Source organism: Haliotis rufescens, unplaced genomic scaffold (genome assembly GCF_023055435.1).
Source record: "Haliotis rufescens isolate VD_foot unplaced genomic scaffold, xgHalRufe1.0.p SCAF_14, whole genome shotgun sequence".
Taxonomy (NCBI): domain Eukaryota; kingdom Metazoa; phylum Mollusca; class Gastropoda; order Lepetellida; family Haliotidae; genus Haliotis; species Haliotis rufescens.
The window spans coordinates 17,380,390-17,395,915 of record NW_025963824.1 but is presented as its reverse complement, the minus strand read 5'-3'; the positions used below and the strand labels follow the sequence as shown (position 1 = coordinate 17,395,915).

The 15,526-nt window shown below is 40.9% G+C and overlaps 1 protein-coding gene across 1 annotated transcript in view; it reads left to right on the top strand.

Annotated features, from left to right (window-relative positions):
- Positions 1 to 4,408, top strand: part of LOC124152598 — a 38,214-nt gene extending 33,806 nt beyond the window's left edge. The window contains exons 2-4 of the mRNA XM_046525578.1: positions 161 to 283; positions 1,009 to 1,086; positions 3,876 to 4,408. Coding sequence (XP_046381534.1) covers positions 161 to 283; positions 1,009 to 1,086; positions 3,876 to 4,348 — 674 coding nt within the window. The 3' untranslated portion in view covers positions 4,349 to 4,408. The remainder of the gene's footprint in view (positions 1 to 160; positions 284 to 1,008; positions 1,087 to 3,875) is intronic.
- The last annotated feature ends 11,118 nt before the right edge of the window (positions 4,409 to 15,526 follow it).

Genomic DNA, 15,526 nt, shown 5'->3' with positions numbered 1-15,526 from the left:
ATTTAACTTATTGCAGGTGACACTGTTTATTCCTATGAGCTAGCGCTAGCGTGAACTGGACATATTTATATACATATAAATACTGACTTATCATGGCGCTATAGATTGCCTACAGTCAAGATGATGGCGAAAGAATTGATGATCATATTGCTCTTTGTAGGCGTGACAATTCGCAAGACCACTTCGCGGGTTCTGCCAACCTCAACACCATGCATTGCCACTCAGACGTTTCTCGATGAATTGCGGCAGATGCTGAAGACAGAACAGGATACGTCGGATTCTGGTAAGACAGATTGTTTCCTCCGTTGACAATCTTGTTTCTATATTTGCTGATGAATGTCCATTGTTTTATAGACTTAAAAGGATGAGGCTGCACATAAAGGGATGATAACTGCCAAACGATGGACACGTGTAAGTTGTACACATTCAAGCTGATGACACACTCTTGTGCAGTATACCGGACAGGTGACGCCCTCAGCCAGACTTTTACCATGTGTTTGTTTACCTAGTAATTATGTCATAGGCAAAGGGGTTCATTGCTTTATCATGAAAACCTGGGGAAAGGCTAATATCGAGGAATGTTTTATCTCTGTGTTGTGTTTGCAAGGGTTAACAATGAAAGAGGAAATGTGAAAGTGCATCAGTGTTTATGAAAATAATGTTCTTTGTACAAGTAATCATGTCATCTAATCAACGAAATATTCATGTATTTCATATCAATATCCGTTAAAACATTACACATGAAATAGGGTATATCACAGAATATATATATCGCAGAGTGTCTCTTTAGTATTAGATTTGTAAATATATTATAGAAATTGTGTCCAGAGGTACAGGTAGCAGGGTCCGCCCAAGTGGAGTGAATCAAGGTTTATGACACAGATTGTCACTACATTTGTAGATGTTTCCCAAACCAAGTAAATGTCCATAACAATCATTCACAATTCACACAACAATTATACAGACATGTGTGCATGTATATTGAAATACCAAATTTTTGTGTTACAGGAAAGGGTACTGGTGGTGCTATCTACACGCGATGGGGAAAAACAGAATGTCCGTCTAAAACAGAACTTGTGTATAAAGGTGAGATAAATCTGTTTTCCTCTATTCAAACCATTTCTTTCTTATTTGAGTCAAATTGTGAACGGAGCTAGGTTTTGAGTGGTATCTAATCAATACATAAAGTACCTAATGAGATTACGGAGTGAACTATGCATGCAGATATTATCTAGTCACATTGTGAAGTGATCTATGCATGCATATATTGTCTAGTCACATTGTGAAGTTAGCTATGCATGCAGATATTATCTGATCCAATTGTGAAGTGAGGTGTGCATGCAGATATTATCTAGACACATTGTGAAGTGAGCTATGCATGCGCAGATTGTCTTGCTACATTTTGCGGTGATTAATGCACTCATGAGTTATGCATACATATATTACTTTGTCCCATTGTGTAGTAAGCTACGCATAGGCATATATGATCTGGTCAAATTGTGTAGTGAGCCACGCATAACGCCACCCTTCAGATTCAGCAGAAAGTATTACCAATCCAAATTATGCCAGTGAAATGTTTACCTCCACTTTCTGACTGGTTGATCAGACAACAATGTTGCCACATTGCACAACCTGTTGTAAGAAGTCATGGCAGTTCGTACTTGATTATCAAAACTTATTGTTTTCATTTGATTTTGTCCTTCCAGTTGACATACATTAACATCTTGTATTTTGTGCTAAAACACCATTATCATAAATAAGCAGGACAAGTAAACTTTATCTCCTGGCAAGTGTTTCTTACTGTCTCGTTGTCCAGGGACAAGTTCACAAATTTTGATATTTCCTCCCCCTTGTTATGCATACGCAAATAATACACATGCTACTAGTCTAGTCATGTTATATGCATATGCATATACACATTTTCTCATCACATTGTGTAGTAACCGGTGCGTACATAGATTGCCTAATCACACTCTATATTGAGCTATGCATACATAGTTTGGCTAATGGATTGATCGATAGATGGATGTACGAACGAACGAACGAAACGAACGATAGAACGAACGAATGAACGGAGGAACAGATGGATGGATGGATGGATATTTGCAAAATGTTTATGATAACGGTGCGTTTTAAATGTAAGGGATATAATCCTTAAGAAGACTAAGATTATAATATCTGTATCTGCCTCCTAACCACAAGTGCCTGACCATAATTAACCGTGTTTGTAATGTACAATGTACATGTTTTTACATTGATTATCTTTTACAAGGTCCTTGTATATATATATATATACTGTGTCCATACAACTACAATACAAACGATGCGGTACTTTGTCAACATAAAGGTACGTCCTGACTTGATTGTATAAAAATATAGAAACCACATTCGTAAAATCTACAACATTGCCAATCTTGGACTCGGGCTCATTCATCTGCACGGGTAATGCTTGTGTAGAACGAGTTCCACATGTACACAAAGTTCCAGTGATGGGTATTAAAATAAAGAAGGAACAGACACCATCGTTCTAAGTTATAAATAACAATACAGAATCATAAGAAAAACAATATTTTGCTAAAATCGAAGCAAAACAGATCAGTACTATGTAAGCAACGAAGCTTAACGGGTTATTGTCCAATCGTTGCAGTAACTTATATTATGGAACGCACATGTGCGGACCCGAATTCTAGAAAAACAAAACAAAGCTTGAGTACATATATCACACAAAACAAACTACAACTGTACGTTGGCAAACGGAAATATAGTCACGCACTTCAGATTTTCCAGTGCAATCTTGGATCATTTTCTTATTCTAGGACTAATAAAAAATCGTCAAGATACAGAAATATTATCAGAGCGAACCGTTATTCAAACCGTTATTCAAACCGGAGTTGTATGCCAGGCATATGGGAGACAGCTCTGAATTCCGGATTTTTTTAGAAGAAAATTAATATGGTAGGAACCATCATCTTCAAGTTCAGGTTATGCACACATACAAGATTTACAAGTTCTCATCAATATTTCGAAAAACTAAAATGCATCCTGTTATCACATATTTATTATCTCAGGTAAATGAAAAGGGAGGACATCTTATGCTGTCAAAGGTCTGTCTATATCGTCGAGAGTCATTGTTGGAATGGATAATTTTATCATAGTTAAAATAACAATTCTCTCCACGTCCCGGGATGAGATAAACATTGTATTTGAAAAAATAAACTAAAACTGTGTTGTGCAGCTTTACTTCTAAAACTGACTACAATTCCTTCCTCGTTACGGTAAAATATATTATTAATGTATGCGTAATTCAAGGATGCATCTGTCGCAGATGTGCGTTAAATATATATGACGTAATAGGCGTCTCATGACCACGCGAAACGTCATCCTGTAAACAGTATCCAAAATGGTGGAAAGTTCACTACGTCGTTGTGTGTGTTTGCGTATTTTCTGAAATAAGCTAAACAGGTCTTGGGTTATTGGCGACTTCTTAGAATGAGCATTGATGATTTGATCAATGACAGATACGAGTGATCACGAATATGCTTTTTTTTAAAAAATCCTCAGAGTATATTTCCGTTATTTAGATTTCAAAACACACACGAAATAACAGCTATAATGGTGTTTTGGTAAAAGGTCAAAAGTTGCGATGTTTATGATGAAACTAATTTTGCTTTGCCTGAAATGACAGCGGATGAGATCCCAGGAAAAGAGGAGTGTATGTGAGTGCGCGATGAGTTTTATTCAACTTCAAAGTTAGCGTTCAAGAGGCGTGACTTATCGCCTTTTGGTACCCATGGGTTTAAGCCAGATTCTGTATCTATGTAACCAGAGCATGCGTGATGATTGTTTTGACTAAGCTAACTGTATCATTATCACAGGAATAGCTGGAGGAACTCGCTACTCACATAAGGCTGGACCAGCTAATATCCTTTGTCTGCCTGAGAACCCCGAGTATGGAAACTACACCCCTGGATTTCAGGCTGATGGTGCCATCTATGGTACAGAATATAAAACTAATGAACATTCCATCAGTTTCAAACACCTCGATAACCATGACGTTCCCTGTGCCGTGTGTAGAAGTACAACCAAGACAAGCGTCATCATGGTGCCTGCCAAGATGTCCTGCTTCCCTGGATGGCGAGTTGAGTACACGGGGTACCTGATGGGTGGCCATTACAATTATGCTGCAAGCGAGTATCTATGTGTTGATGGAGATGCAGAGAAGGATCGCAGTGGCCATGAAAAGAAGAAAGGGCAACTCTTGTATCTTGTTGAAGGTATTTGTGGTTCCCTGCCATGTCCACCTTACAAGAACAACTGGGAGTTAACATGCGCTGTTTGCTCCAAGTAATTTATACGCCACAGATTTGATACTTCACTGACATATGTGAATAAAGCATATTGACATACATATGTGATTTTTTGTGAGCAACAAAACAATTATAGAATGCTTATGCTTTTATTTAACTGATTTCTGCATTGTAATGTTCCATACAGGTTCTCGTTATTATTGGGAATGCGGGTTGAATGGTGAGGGCAAATAGTTCAATTGAAGGTGGAATCATAAAAGAATTGCAGCTGTAGAATTACTATGTTCATCCAGTTGAGTGATTCAGCTGATCTCCTGGTCAGCAGAAACAGTATCAGTGCAATAGGCAGGCAAAGAACACTAAATCATTTACAAAAGTTTTATTTTGGATTTAAGCATCAATTACAAACAACAATTACCATGGTACCTTAATTCACATTTACAAACTATCTGAATACCCAAATATCTATATTATGATCAGTATTACTCAATGTGACATGGTGACATATACGTAGGTGACACCCCACGCACGCACGCTTGTAAACTTCACAATCCTAAAATTTTAACATTTTGACCAGTTATCATTGTGGGCCCTTATTGTGTATTTAAACAGTAATGGACACGTATTGTCTTCAGATAACAACCGTTTTTGTGCAGGTGAATCGATCAAAATCATGTGCACAGCACTATAGTGGCCAAAGTGTTTTTTCACGTGCACCTGGTCACGTGTCCATAATACCGCACAAAAAAAGAAAAACACAAGAAAACAAAAATATTTACGGCCATTTGTCATGCCACGCCTTTCAAATGTGCAACGTGAAGTTGCCATCGGCATGTTGCAGACGGGAACGTCCGTAGCTGAAGTCGCAAGGACGATGGGTTGTAGTCGACGGACTGTTTATGATTAACAGACGCGTCTACAGCAAACGGGTACTACCACTGATCGCCCTCGGCCAGGTCGACCACGTATGACGTCACATGCAGAGGATCGTCAGATTGTCTTATGTCACCTCCGTAACCGATTTTTGACGGCTACATAAGAAATGAACTGTTTAGGGGTAGACTGAGTGCGCAAACTGTTCGAAACCGTCTGAGAACTGCTCACCTTCAAGCACGACGGCCATATTGCGGGCCGATTCTGACTCAATTACACAAACGTCAACGTCAGTTGTGGGCACAGCGACACTTACGATGGACTCAGAGGAATTGGAATCAAGTCGTCTTCAGTGATGCATCCCGATTTAATCTTCGATTTGCGGATGGTAGGGCGAGGGTGTGGAGGCGCCGTCATGAACGTTACGCCCAGTGTTGTGTACAGGAAGTTGACAGATTTCGAGGCGGAAGTGTCATGGTGTTGGGTGTTTTCTGTGGCAATGCACGTTCCAGGCTTCTTGTCATCCGTGGCAACCTCAACGCTGCCGCTCACCGCGACCAGGTACTGGCACCAGAACTTCTGCCTTTTATGGCAGCACATGGACCCGGTTTGACCTTACAACACGACAATGCCAGACCCCACACAGCAATTTTGAAAAGGAATTTCTTTCAGAATGCGGGAGTCAACGTCATGGACTGGCCGTCAAGGTCTCCCGACCTCAATCCCATCGAACACGTCTGGTATTCTCTTGGCATAAGTCTGCGCACTCTCCAGAACCAACCACAGAATTTGCAAGATCTTGGCACCATTTTGCAGCAACAATGGCGTCGTCTTCCCAATTAGCATCACAAGGTCCATGCAGAGACGTTGTGTGGCAGTTGTCAACGCATATGGTGGACATACACGCTACTGAACTTGTAAGCAATCAGATTATCGTGCTTGGGACTTATGATTTAAACTGTTGATGTTATTACCGAATACCGTAGGTGCTTGGAACAAATTATGGTTACCACCGTTAATTAAAATCCTTTTTTGGACATTAATGATTAAAAATTACCTTCTCTGATACATTTGTCCGTTGTATATCATATATGGGATTACTTTTAAAAATGTGCAGTTTTTAATTTGACTCAGTATATTAAGCGTAGAATGACGGATATAATTTTAACACTTGCAAGACAAAGCTTACCTGTTCTTGTGTCGCTTAAGTTTGTTTCTATTTGCTCCGTTTCACTACATATATTCCAAAGACAAAATAGGTTATTTCGACACTATTTCTGCTTATCCCTGAATGAATGATGCGAACAAACACTTTATTTAATTTCACTGATCGCAAATATTGTGCAGCCTCAATAACGTTTATGGGGCGTGAGTGAGTTGTGTTTAACAGTTTGTTTGTTTGTTGTTTAACGCCGCACACAGCAATATTCCAGCTATATGACGGCGGTCTGTAAATAATCGAGTCTGGAACAGAACGACCAGTGATTGATATCATGAACATCGATCTACGCAATTGGGATACGATGACAACCTATCAACTAAACCAGTCTAGTCTGACCTCCCGATCCCGTTTGTAGCCTCTTACGTATACGACAAACATAGTCAACCTTTACGGCAAACATGGGTTGCTGAAGAGCTTTTCTAATCCGGATCTTCAAGGGTCGGTTTAACAGTACTTCAGTGATATCACAAGGTATAAGATTGATTTGAGAGAAAAATTGAAATGACCCAGTTCTTACACGTTTACCCATGAACACAAGCAAACATATCGTGTCATTAAACATATGAACACATTTAGGACGAATCTACGATCACAGGTTTGTTGCAGGCCCAAGGTGCTGACATTGAAACATTTGACGACTGGACCATTTGTGCCTCCAAGAACAATTATAGAATAAATATCTCGAAAACACGAAGAGGAGATATTAACTATCTTTTTAAATAGCATGTGTATCAAATCGTGTAAATTTCACAATGAAGATAGATTCATCAGTCGCTCAGAAACAAAAAAACCCAGCTAAATGCAAGAGTCTATTGTGCACATTAATATAGTCAGGACATGTATGAAAATTGCGGAACGAAACTCAAAATTAAACCTAACAGCAAAGCGGTGTTTTTCCAAAATACAAAACTCATCATTTTTGGAAATGGGAAAATACACCTGATTCTGTCTTTAGTTCAAATATCAAGTATTTGCATAGAAATGAAACACCGAAATATATCACACAAATTCGAAAGAGGCGACTAACATGTACATGTTTCCTGGTTAATATGTAAATAACACATAACCTATCTAATTTAAATATTACACATTTCCCAAAACATTCTAATAGAGGCACTTAAAGAATCCCCGCCGTGTGGCTCATCGTGTGACATCATGGTAATTCTACATCAGTTTAGTTACAAATATTTCGTAAGAGCTTCTCGTAAGGCGCTACTAACGGGATCGGGTGGTCAAGCTCGCTGACTTGGTTGATGTATGTCATCGTATCCCAATTGCGTGGATCGATGCTTATGTTGTCAATCACTAGTACTAGATTGTCTGGTCTAGATTCGATTATTTACCGACCGCCGTCACATAGCTGGAATATTGCTGAGTGCGGCGTTAAACAACAAACAAACAAACAAAACTATATTTCGAAGATCTCTATGACCTTATCATCAACTTAATGAATATGTCAGTGAACTATACAACGGGAGAGTAGATATTACACCAAACTGTCTGACATATCTGAAACAAAAAAGGCATTACAATCACTAAAATCAATGTTCAACTTTAACATTGACACTTTTTACCTATTTCACCAAAGACCTCAACTCGACTGGGACAACGAGTTTGTTTGCAAGACGGCAAATATACACATTCTCTTATTTCTTTGACAAATGTTTCTTGTTTGCATAGCAAAGGACAAACACTTGCCGATTGCGAATACCAGTTAAGGCGGACTCACACATGCGACACGTGTGAGTCGCACTTTAAGGTACAATCAACGTGACCTTTGCCCTGTATGTGAGCATATGGTACAACTCACGATACAGCGGATACACTGGTGGTACTAACCAGTTCACCTCACTCTTCCTTTCTGATGTAAAAGTAGCTACATTCTCAGAATTTTCGTTCCAGTGCCTAGAATGGAAACGATTGATCCCATTGTAATAAAAAGCAGAACGTTCTATTGAATGTGGTCCCCATTCGACATCGAGGAAACATAATCAGCAACCGCCCATCCATCACTGTCAGAAAGCATGCTCTGAAAATCTGCTTGATCATTTAGATCTCAGGGAATCCAGTCTCCCTCCAAACATATACAGCATCTCAAACACAACTGCCGGATATTTTATGCAAGACGTTGTTAGTGTTGCTTCATGGTACCCTTTTCAATCATACAACATACATCTTTGTAAACCACTTGACATGGTGAGAAACAAGAACAAAAAGAGTAAGTGAGTTCAAATTTAACGTCGCATTGGCATTATGTCAACCTTACAGTAACAGAAAAGAAGGACACATTGTCAGTACCATAGATACAGACTTCAACTCCTGCCATGTTGAACTTTGGTTCATTTTGCTTCCGGATCACTGAGCATGATCATGTGACAACCTGCGACGAAACTGTACACAATTAGCACCGTATCCTACACCGCTGGCATCGCTATCAACTGCCCTGGAAGAAGAACTGTCTGAACACAAACATCTTGACTTAAAATGTTGAATATTGTCCCGGGGGAACATTAACTCTTCCTTACTTTGAGCTGACAAAACGGTCCAGTCATTCCACGATTTAGCCATCAACAATCTATATACTGATCTATACTGATCTATACAAAAGTTGACTAAATCAACCAATAACTGGTTTCATAGCAATAATCTGACCAACAAATGAAGATACATCCTGAACATGAACAGCCTTACTGTTATGGATTAGAGATGTAATGCGAATAGAGATCATCTTTTACCTCAGCAGATACAACAGCACAAATTGACCAACAAAATTCTACGATATTTCCATCGTCAAGAAACATCACGTTCTTGTAACTAAGGGTAAAGCCTAAGTCAATTGTTGGGAGGGGGAGGGGGAGGGGGTTGGGGGGGGGAGGCGGTCAGGTAGCCTAGTGGTTAAAGCGTTCGCTCGTCACGCCGAAGACCCGGGGTCGTTTCCCGACATGGGTACAATGTGTGAAGCCCATTTCTTGTGTCCCCCGCCGTGATATTGCTTGAATGTTGCTAAAAGCGGCGTAAAACCATACTCACCCACTCACTCAATTGTTGTGTTACCTTTGTAAAGACATAAGAAATAGATGACAACCCAAATGGTAAAACAAATCTTCCCTAGGCAAGGGAGTTATAAAAGTTTCAAGTTTCAACAATTCCAGCCTTGTTCGGCAAGGGTGGAAACTGGACTTTTAAAGTCAGTTAACTCCCTTGCCTCGCGAAGATGGGTTATGAATATTAAAAACTGTCAAATCTGCGTACACATCACTGCTAGGATACAAAACAATTAACCAGATTAAACAACCAAAAAAAAAGTCAAGATTGACAGGCCACTTATGTCTTCCTGAGTTTTATACCACATTCAGTGTGGATCTATTCTCATGGAGATAAATCAGCAGGGTTGTATTCAAGGAAATGTGCAACACTTCCCCACACCATATCCCCATCTGGTCGTGTATGTAGTCAAATACAGCATTGCAATAAATCAGCAGGGTTGTATTCAAGGAAATGTGCAACACTTCCCCACACCATATCCCCATCTGGTCGTGTATGCAGTCAAATACAGCATTGCAATAAATCAGCAGGGTTGTATTCAAGGAAATGTGCAACACTTCCCCACACCATATCCCCATCTGGTCGTGTATGTAGTCAAATACAGCATTGCAATAAATCAGCAGGGTTGTATTCAAGGAAATGTGCAACACTTCCCCACACCATATCCCCATCTGGTCGTGTATGTAGTCAAATACAGCATTGCAATAAATCAGCAGGGTTGTATTCAAGGAAATGTGCAACACTTCCCCACACTATATCCTCATCTGGTCGTGTATGTAGTCAACTACAGCATTGCAATAAATCAGCAGGGTTGTATTCAAGGAAATGTGCAACACTTCCCCACACCATATCCCCATCTGGTCGTGTATGTAGTCAAATACAGCATTGCAATAAATCAGCAGGGTTGTATTCAAGGAAATGTGCAACACTTCCCCACACCATATCCCCATCTGGTCGTGTATGTAGTCAAATACAGCATTGCAATAAATCAGCAGGGTTGTATTCAAGGAAATGTGCAACACTTCCCCACACCATATCCCCATCTGGTCGTGTATGTAGTCAAATACAGCATTGCAATAAATCAGCAGGGTTGTATTCAAGGAAATGTGCAACACTTCCCCACACCATATCCCCATCTGGCCGTGTATGCAGTCAAATACAGCATTGCAATAAATCAGCAGGGTTGTATTCAAGGAAATGTGCAACACTTCCCCACACCATATCCCCATCTGGCCGTGTATGCAGTCAAATACAGCATTGCAATAAATCAGCAGGGTTGTATTCAAGGAAATGTGCAACACTTCCCCACACTATATCCTCATCTGGTCGTGTATGTAGTCAAATACAGCATTGCAATAAATCAGCAGGGTTGTATTCAAGGAAATGTGCAACACTTCCCCACACCATATCCCCATCTGGTCGTGTATGTAGTCAAATACAGCATTGCAATAAATCAGCAGGGTTGTATTCAAGGAAATGTGCAACACTTCCCCACACCATATCCCCATCTGGTCGTGTATGTAGTCAAATACAGCATTGCAATAAATCAGCAGGGTTGTATTCAAGGAAATGTGCAACACTTCCCCACACCATATCCCCATCTGGTCGTGTATGTAGTCAAATACAGCATTGCAATAAATCAGCAGGGTTGTATTCAAGGAAATGTGCAACACTTCCCCACACCATATCCCCATCTGGTCGTGTATGTAGTCAAATACAGCATTGCAATAAATCAGCAGGGTTGTATGCAAGGAAATGTGCAACACTTCTCTACACCATATCCCCATCTGGCCGTGTATGTAGTCAAATACAGCATTGCAATAAATCAGCAGGGTTGTCTGCAAGGAAATGTGCAACACTTCCCCACACCATATCCCCATCTGGTCGTGTATGCAGTCAAATACAGCATTGCAATAAATCAGCAGGATTGTATTCAAGGAAATGTGCAACACTTCCCCACACCATATCCCCATCTGGTCGTGTATGTAGTCAAATACAGCATTGCAATAAATCAGCAGGGTTGTATTCAAGGAAATGTGCAACACTTCCCCACACCATATCCCCATCTGGTCGTGTATGTAGTCAAATACAGCATTGCAATAAATCAGCAGGGTTGTATTCAAGGAAATGTGCAACACTTCCCCACACAATATCCCCATCTGGTCGTGTATGTAGTCAAATACAGCATTGCAATAAATCAGCAGGGTTGTATTCAAGGAAATGTGCAACACTTCCCCACACCATATCCCCATCTGGCCGTGTATGTAGTCAAATACAGCATTGCAATAAATCAGCAGGGTTGTATTCAAGGAAATGTGCAACACTTCCCCACACCATATCCCCATCTGGTCGTGTATGTAGTCAAATACAGCATTGCAATATATCAGCAGGGTTGTATTCAAGGAAATGTGCAACACTTCCCCACACCATATCCCCATCTGGTCGTGTATGTAGTCAAATACAGCATTGCAATAAATCAGCAGGGTTGTATTCAAGGAAATGTGCAACACTTCCCCACACCATATCCCCATCTGGTCGTGTATGTAGTCAAATACAGCATTGCAATAAATCAGCAGGGTTGTATTCAAGGAAATGTGCAACACTTCCCCACACCATATCCCCATCTGGTCGTGTATGTAGTCAAATACAGCATTGCAATAAATCAGCAGGGTTGTATTCAAGGAAATGTGCAACACTTCCCCACACCATATCCCCATCTGGTCGTGTATGTAGTCAAATACAGCATTGCAATAAATCAGCAGGGTTGTATTCAAAGAAATGTGCAACACTTCCCCACACCATATCCCCATCTGGTCGTGTATGTAGTCAAATACAGCATTGCAATAAATCAGCAGGGTTGTATCCAAGGAAATGTGCAACACTTCCCCACACCATATCCCCATCTGGTCGTGTATGTAGTCAAATACAGCATTGCAATAAATCAGCAGGGTTGTATTCAAGGAAATGTGCAACACTTCCCCACACCATATCCCCATCTGGTCGTGTATGTAGTCAAATACAGCATTGCAATAAATCAGCAGGGTTGTATTCAAGGAAATGTGCAACACTTCCCCACACCATATCCCCATCTGGCCGTGTATGCAGTCAAATACAGCATTGCAATAAATCAGCAGGGTTGTATTCAAGGAAATGTGCAACACTTCCCCACACCATATCCCCATCTGGTCGTGTATGTAGTCAAATACAGCATTGCAATAGATCAGCAGGGTTGTATGCAAGGAAATGTGCAACACTTCCCCACACCATATCCCCATCTGGCCGTGTATCTAGTCAAATACAGCATTGCAATAAATCAGCAGGGTTGTATTCAAGGAAATGTGCAACACTTCCCCACACCATATCCCCATCTGGTCGTGTATGTAGTCAAATACAGCATTGCAATAAATCAGCAGGGTTGTATTCAAGGAAATGTGCAACACTTCCCCACACCATATCCCCATCTGGCCGTGTATGTAGTCAAATACAGCATTGCAATAAATCAGCAGGGTTGTATCCAAGGAAATGTGCAACACTTCCCCACACCATATCCCCATCTGGTCGTGTATGTAGTCAAATACAGCATTGCAATAAATCAGCAGGGTTGTATCCAAGGAAATGTGCAACACTTCCCCACACCATATCCCCATCTGGCCGTGTATGTAGTCAAATACAGCATTGCAATAAATCAGCAGGGTTGTATCCAAGGAAATGTGCAACACTTCCCCACACCATATCCCCATCTGGTCGTGTATGTAGTCAAATACAGCATTGCAATAAATCAGCAGGGTTGTATTCAAGGAAATGTGCAACACTTCCCCACACCATATCCCCATCTGGTCGTGTATGTAGTCAAATACAGCATTGCAATAAATCAGCAGGGTTGTATTCAAGGAAATGTGCAACACTTCCCCACACCATATCCCCATCTGGCCGTGTATGCAGTCAAATACAGCATTGCAATAAATCAGCAGGGTTGTATTCAAGGAAATGTGCAACACTTCCCCACACCATATCCCCATCTGGTCGTGTATGTAGTCAAATACAGCATTGCAATAGATCAGCAGGGTTGTATGCAAGGAAATGTGCAACACTTCCCCACACCATATCCCCATCTGGCCGTGTATCTAGTCAAATACAGCATTGCAATAAATCAGCAGGGTTGTATTCAAGGAAATGTGCAACACTTCCCCACACCATATCCCCATCTGGTCGTGTATGTAGTCAAATACAGCATTGCAATAAATCAGCAGGGTTGTATGCAAGGAAATGTGCAACACTTCCCCACACCATATCCCCATCTGGTCGTGTATGTAGTCAAATACAGCATTGCAATAAATCAGCAGGGTTGTATTCAAGGAAATGTGCAACACTTCCCCACACCATATCCCCATCTGGCCGTGTATGTAGTCAAATACAGCATTGCAATGAATCAGCAGGGTTGTATTCAAGGAAATGTGCAACACTTCCCCACACCATATCCCCATCTGGTCGTGTATGTAGTCAAATACAGCATTGCAATAAATCAGCAGGGTTGTATTCAAGGAAATGTGCAACACTTCCCCACACCATATCCCCATCTGGTCGTGTATGTAGTCAAATACAGCATTGCAATAAATCAGCAGGGTTGTCTGCAAGGAAATGTGCAACACTTCCCCACACCATATCCCCATCTGGTCGTGTATGCAGTCAAATACAGCATTGCAATAAATCAGCAGGGTTGTATTCAAGGAAATGTGCAACACTTCCCCACACCATATCCCCATCTGGTCGTGTATGTAGTCAAATACAGCATTGCAATAAATCAGCAGGGTTGTATTCAAGGAAATGTGCAACACTTCCCCACACCATATCCCCATCTGGTCGTGTATGTAGTCAAATACAGCATTGCAATAAATCAGCAGGGTTGTATTCAAGGAAATGTGCAACACTTCCCCACACAATATCCCCATCTGGTCGTGTATGTAGTCAAATACAGCATTGCAATAAATCAGCAGGGTTGTATTCAAGGAAATGTGCAACACTTCCCCACACCATATCCCCATCTGGCCGTGTATGTAGTCAAATACAGCATTGCAATAAATCAGCAGGGTTGTATTCAAGGAAATGTGCAACACTTCCCCACACCATATCCCCATCTGGTCGTGTATGTAGTCAAATACAGCATTGCAATATATCAGCAGGGTTGTATTCAAGGAAATGTGCAACACTTCCCCACACCATATCCCCATCTGGTCGTGTATGTAGTCAAATACAGCATTGCAATAAATCAGCAGGGTTGTATTCAAGGAAATGTGCAACACTTCCCCACACCATATCCCCATCTGGTCGTGTATGTAGTCAAATACAGCATTGCAATAAATCAGCAGGGTTGTATTCAAGGAAATGTGCAACACTTCCCCACACCATATCCCCATCTGGTCGTGTATGTAGTCAAATACAGCATTGCAATAAATCAGCAGGGTTGTATTCAAGGAAATGTGCAACACTTCCCCACACAATATCCCCATCTGGTCGTGTATGTAGTCAAATACAGCATTGCAATAAATCAGCAGGGTTGTATTCAAGGAAATGTGCAACACTTCCCCACACCATATCCCCATCTGGCCGTGTATGTAGTCAAATACAGCATTGCAATAAATCAGCAGGGTTGTATTCAAGGAAATGTGCAACACTTCCCCACACCATATCCCCATCTGGTCGTGTATGTAGTCAAATACAGCATTGCAATATATCAGCAGGGTTGTATTCAAGGAAATGTGCAACACTTCCCCACACCATATCCCCATCTGGTCGTGTATGTAGTCAAATACAGCATTGCAATAAATCAGCAGGGTTGTATTCAAGGAAATGTGCAACACTTCCCCACACCATATCCCCATCTGGTCGTGTATGTAGTCAAATACAGCATTGCAATAAATCAGCAGGGTTGTATTCAAGGAAATGTGCAACACTTCCCCACACCATATCCCCATCTGGTCGTGTATGTAGTCAAATACAGCATTGCAATAAATCAGCAGGGTTGTATTCAAGGAAATGTGCAACACTTCCCCACACCATATCCCCATCTGGTCGTGTATGT